The 3,325-nt window shown below is 40.7% G+C and overlaps 1 protein-coding gene across 1 annotated transcript in view; it reads right to left on the bottom strand.

The window, feature by feature from the left end:
- Window positions 1-322: 322 nt before the first annotated feature.
- Window positions 323-3,325, bottom strand: part of LOC113407297 (cell division cycle 7-related protein kinase-like) — a 56,762-nt gene continuing 53,759 nt past the window's right edge. Inside the window, exon 10 of the mRNA XM_026655633.2 lies at window positions 323-966. Within this exon, the coding sequence (XP_026511418.1) occupies window positions 572-966 (395 nt within the window). The 3' untranslated portion in view covers window positions 323-571. The remainder of the gene's footprint in view (window positions 967-3,325) is intronic.

Here is a 3,325-nt window from a genome sequence, read left to right on the forward strand (position 1 = left end):
ATAAGTCAACTTAGTGCTTGTGAAACTTATTATTGACAGCCTTAGACTAAGTCCTTCTTTTCCTCATAGAACAGGTACAGCACAGACAGCTGCCTTTCCCACACCTCAGCAATGAGCTTCAGCAATGACCTGGGGAGGGGGTGTGTGTGAAAGTATGCCACTTGTCTTGCTTATTCAGTATTTGGTATCAGTGTCAGCAAGGAAGGGTTTTGGTAATGTGAACACTTGTCTTCTACAGTTGGACTACAACCATAAATTCACTTCACATAGGCCACTGAACAGCCATCAGAAGATGTTTCCCTCACTAGTAACAAGAAATGGACTTGAAATTGTGATTTAAAAAGGTGAAATGCTCTGTATTCTACTTCCAATCCATGATGCCAACCTTCCTCCACCAGAAACATATTTCTGGCAATTTTTCAGAAACCTCTTCCACAGAGTACAAGAAAAGCAGATCACTACATGCCATGAAGATAAATACACTCAAAGTGAGCATCTGAAATTCAACTAATACTGTATGATATTTTCATGTGAAGCAAAGATCAAGGAAATAATGGAATCAGGCGTCTTCTCACTGTCTGATATCTTTAAAAAAATGATGCAGCAAAGCCTCTTTTGCAGTTATTCTTGTAGCTGGGTTTAGATCCAGTAGCTTATCAAGTAGATCATAAGCCTCATCAGGAACTCTGTCCCATCCTTTCAAATCAGTTGCCTTTTCTGTTATCTTTATTTCCAAGCCATTGTTACCTTCATGACAGTTCTTCAGATGCTGGATTTTTTCCCCAGGTGGTTGGGGAGCAAACTCTACCTTTTTGTCTGTGTCAATTGCCAAAGCAGGTTCATATAAAGAGTTGGTGTGCACATCGCTTGTTGATTTAGCACAGCTGCTATTTGTTCCTCTCAGTCTTTCACAGAGTGTTCTTAAATCCTGTGCTGGGACTTCTTTAGTACACAGTATTGATTTGCCTATGAGGAAAATACTGTGTTTACTAAGCACTGTTTTAGTACACATATACAATTGCAAATAACTTCAGGGTTTTTTGAGACCTCTCAAAGGCAATAGCTGTCCTTCGTTCAGGTGCCTTCTTTCAAAAATTCTCTTTTAAAAAAGAAATGATCACCATCTCCCATGGTTTCCAGCAAGCTGAGTCCAGCATTCTGTGGCCATGGCCCCATTGAGAACAATGAGAGCTGGTAGCCATTTTGAAAGAGGGCAGTTCTATATGAAGTTCTCTAATACATTAGAGTAACTCCTCACTTAACACTGTAGTTATGTTCCTGAAAAATGCAACTTTAAGCGAAACGATGTTATGCGCATCCAATTTCCCCATAAGAATTAATGTAAATAGGAGGGGTTAGGTTCCAGGGAAATTTTTTTCCACCAGACAAAAGACTATATATATATATATATATATACACACACACACACACACACTAAGTTTTAAACAAACAATTTAATACTGTACATGATGATGGTGAAGCTTGGTTGAGGTGGTGAAGTCAGAGGGTGGGATATTTCCCAGGGAATGCCTTACTGCTAAATGATGAACTAGCAATCAGCTGAGCCCTCAAGGGTTAACATATTGTTGTTAATGTAGCCTTACACTCTACAAGGCAGCACAAATGGAGGGAGGGGAGAAAGCATGGCAGAGAGAGACAGAGAGAGAGATGCATGCACATTGCCCCTTTAAGTACGCTGACCCCACTCTAAGTACATTGCCTTTTTAAATAGAGCAACTTGAGACAGTGGCTCCTGCCAGCAAGCTCCCTCTGTCCTGAGCCCTGTTGTGTCCCCACCCTGCTCTATGGAAATGGGGTAAGCAGGGTGCAGGAGCACGGGGAGGGGGACACCCTGACATTAGCCCCCTTCTTCTCTCCTCCTCCCCACCCCCCCGCACAGCAAGCAGGAGGCTCTGGGGAGCAGCTCCAAGGCAGAGGGCAGGAGTAGCACATGGCAGTGGGGGGAGGGACAGCTGAACTGCCGGCAATTGATAGCCTGCTGGGCAGCTGCCGCACAGGGAATTTAGGGGAACAGGGAGCTGATAGGGGGGCAGCCAGTCCACCCTAGTTCCAAGCCTCCACCAGCTGCCCCCACCAGGCAACTCTTCCTGCAAGCAGTGGACAAAGCAGGCGGCTGCCAAAAGACGTTATAAGGGAACACTGGACAACTTTAAATGAGCATGTTCTCTAATTGATCAGCAATGTAACAACGAAACAACATTAACTGATATGACTAAGTGAGGAGTTACTGTATTCTTATTCCCAGTTTAAGAAGTAAAATGGGGAAAAAAGTTACCATTAATCCTACAAAAAGTCATGAAATGTAGCTTATACAGAAGATTTCAGTGAGTTTTAACTATAAGGGTAGTTCAAAGTATCTGTTATTCCAGTATTAAGATCATTTTTGGGGAAAAAAGACTTCTTAATTAGTTGTAACAAAGTAATTAAGCCAATTTAGTTGAAAATTCTCAATTCATTCTGTATTCAAGAGAAAATGTTGTAATTTTGGGGAGGATATGGAGTATTCCTCATACATAAAGTGGGTAAGTCCCTGCTTTAATTACAAAACCCAGCTCAGTAATGGAATCACTGGCAGTGTTTCCATAACATACTGCATACTCTGTATTTTGGATAACATACTACACTAACTACATTTGAAGAAAAGAACTATAAAGATCTCTCATATTTGTGAAGTGGCAAATAACTGCCTTTTCATATAACTTGAGAGAAACTAGGAACATTAAACATTTTACTTTCCTTTTGTTAGCTTTTGCAATTTTTCTATGTTTAATACTTTCCTTATAGACTTGGTAGTCATGAGGTTTTTGTGTTGCCATTTTACAGCAGGCTCCACAGTTACTGGCCCCATAGAAAACAGCAGTGGCATTCTGGAGTTGTAGGAGATGAGGCAGAAGTGCTCTTACTTAAACTGAGGCAGGACAGATGGCAAAGCCACCAGTAGCAACACTCCACATCATCCAGAGATGCACTTCCTGAAAGGTGCAGCTCAGAAATTGACCCATTGTGTGGCTTTGAAAAGCTTTTTTTGTTTGTTTGATCCCAATGCGCATCAAATAGTTAAAACTAAAATTTAAACCACTTCTGGCCAGACACACCAACTTTAAGATATTTTAATCAATTTATGTGTCTGTTTTACAACCACTACCTTCAATTAGTAGAAATAAAGAAACATTAAAAACCCAATTTACCTTTCTTTCTTTATGCTGTTTTCCATAATTTGCATCTCCCAGTTCGGAGAATGAAAATTAATGTCGTCAGTTTCACTTTCAGATATTAAATGCTGCAATGCTTGAGTTATAAACAA

This window comes from Terrapene carolina, unplaced genomic scaffold (genome assembly GCF_002925995.2).
Source record: "Terrapene carolina triunguis isolate 2854851 unplaced genomic scaffold, T_m_triunguis-2.0 Scaffold210, whole genome shotgun sequence".
NCBI lineage: Eukaryota > Metazoa > Chordata > Testudines > Emydidae > Terrapene > Terrapene triunguis.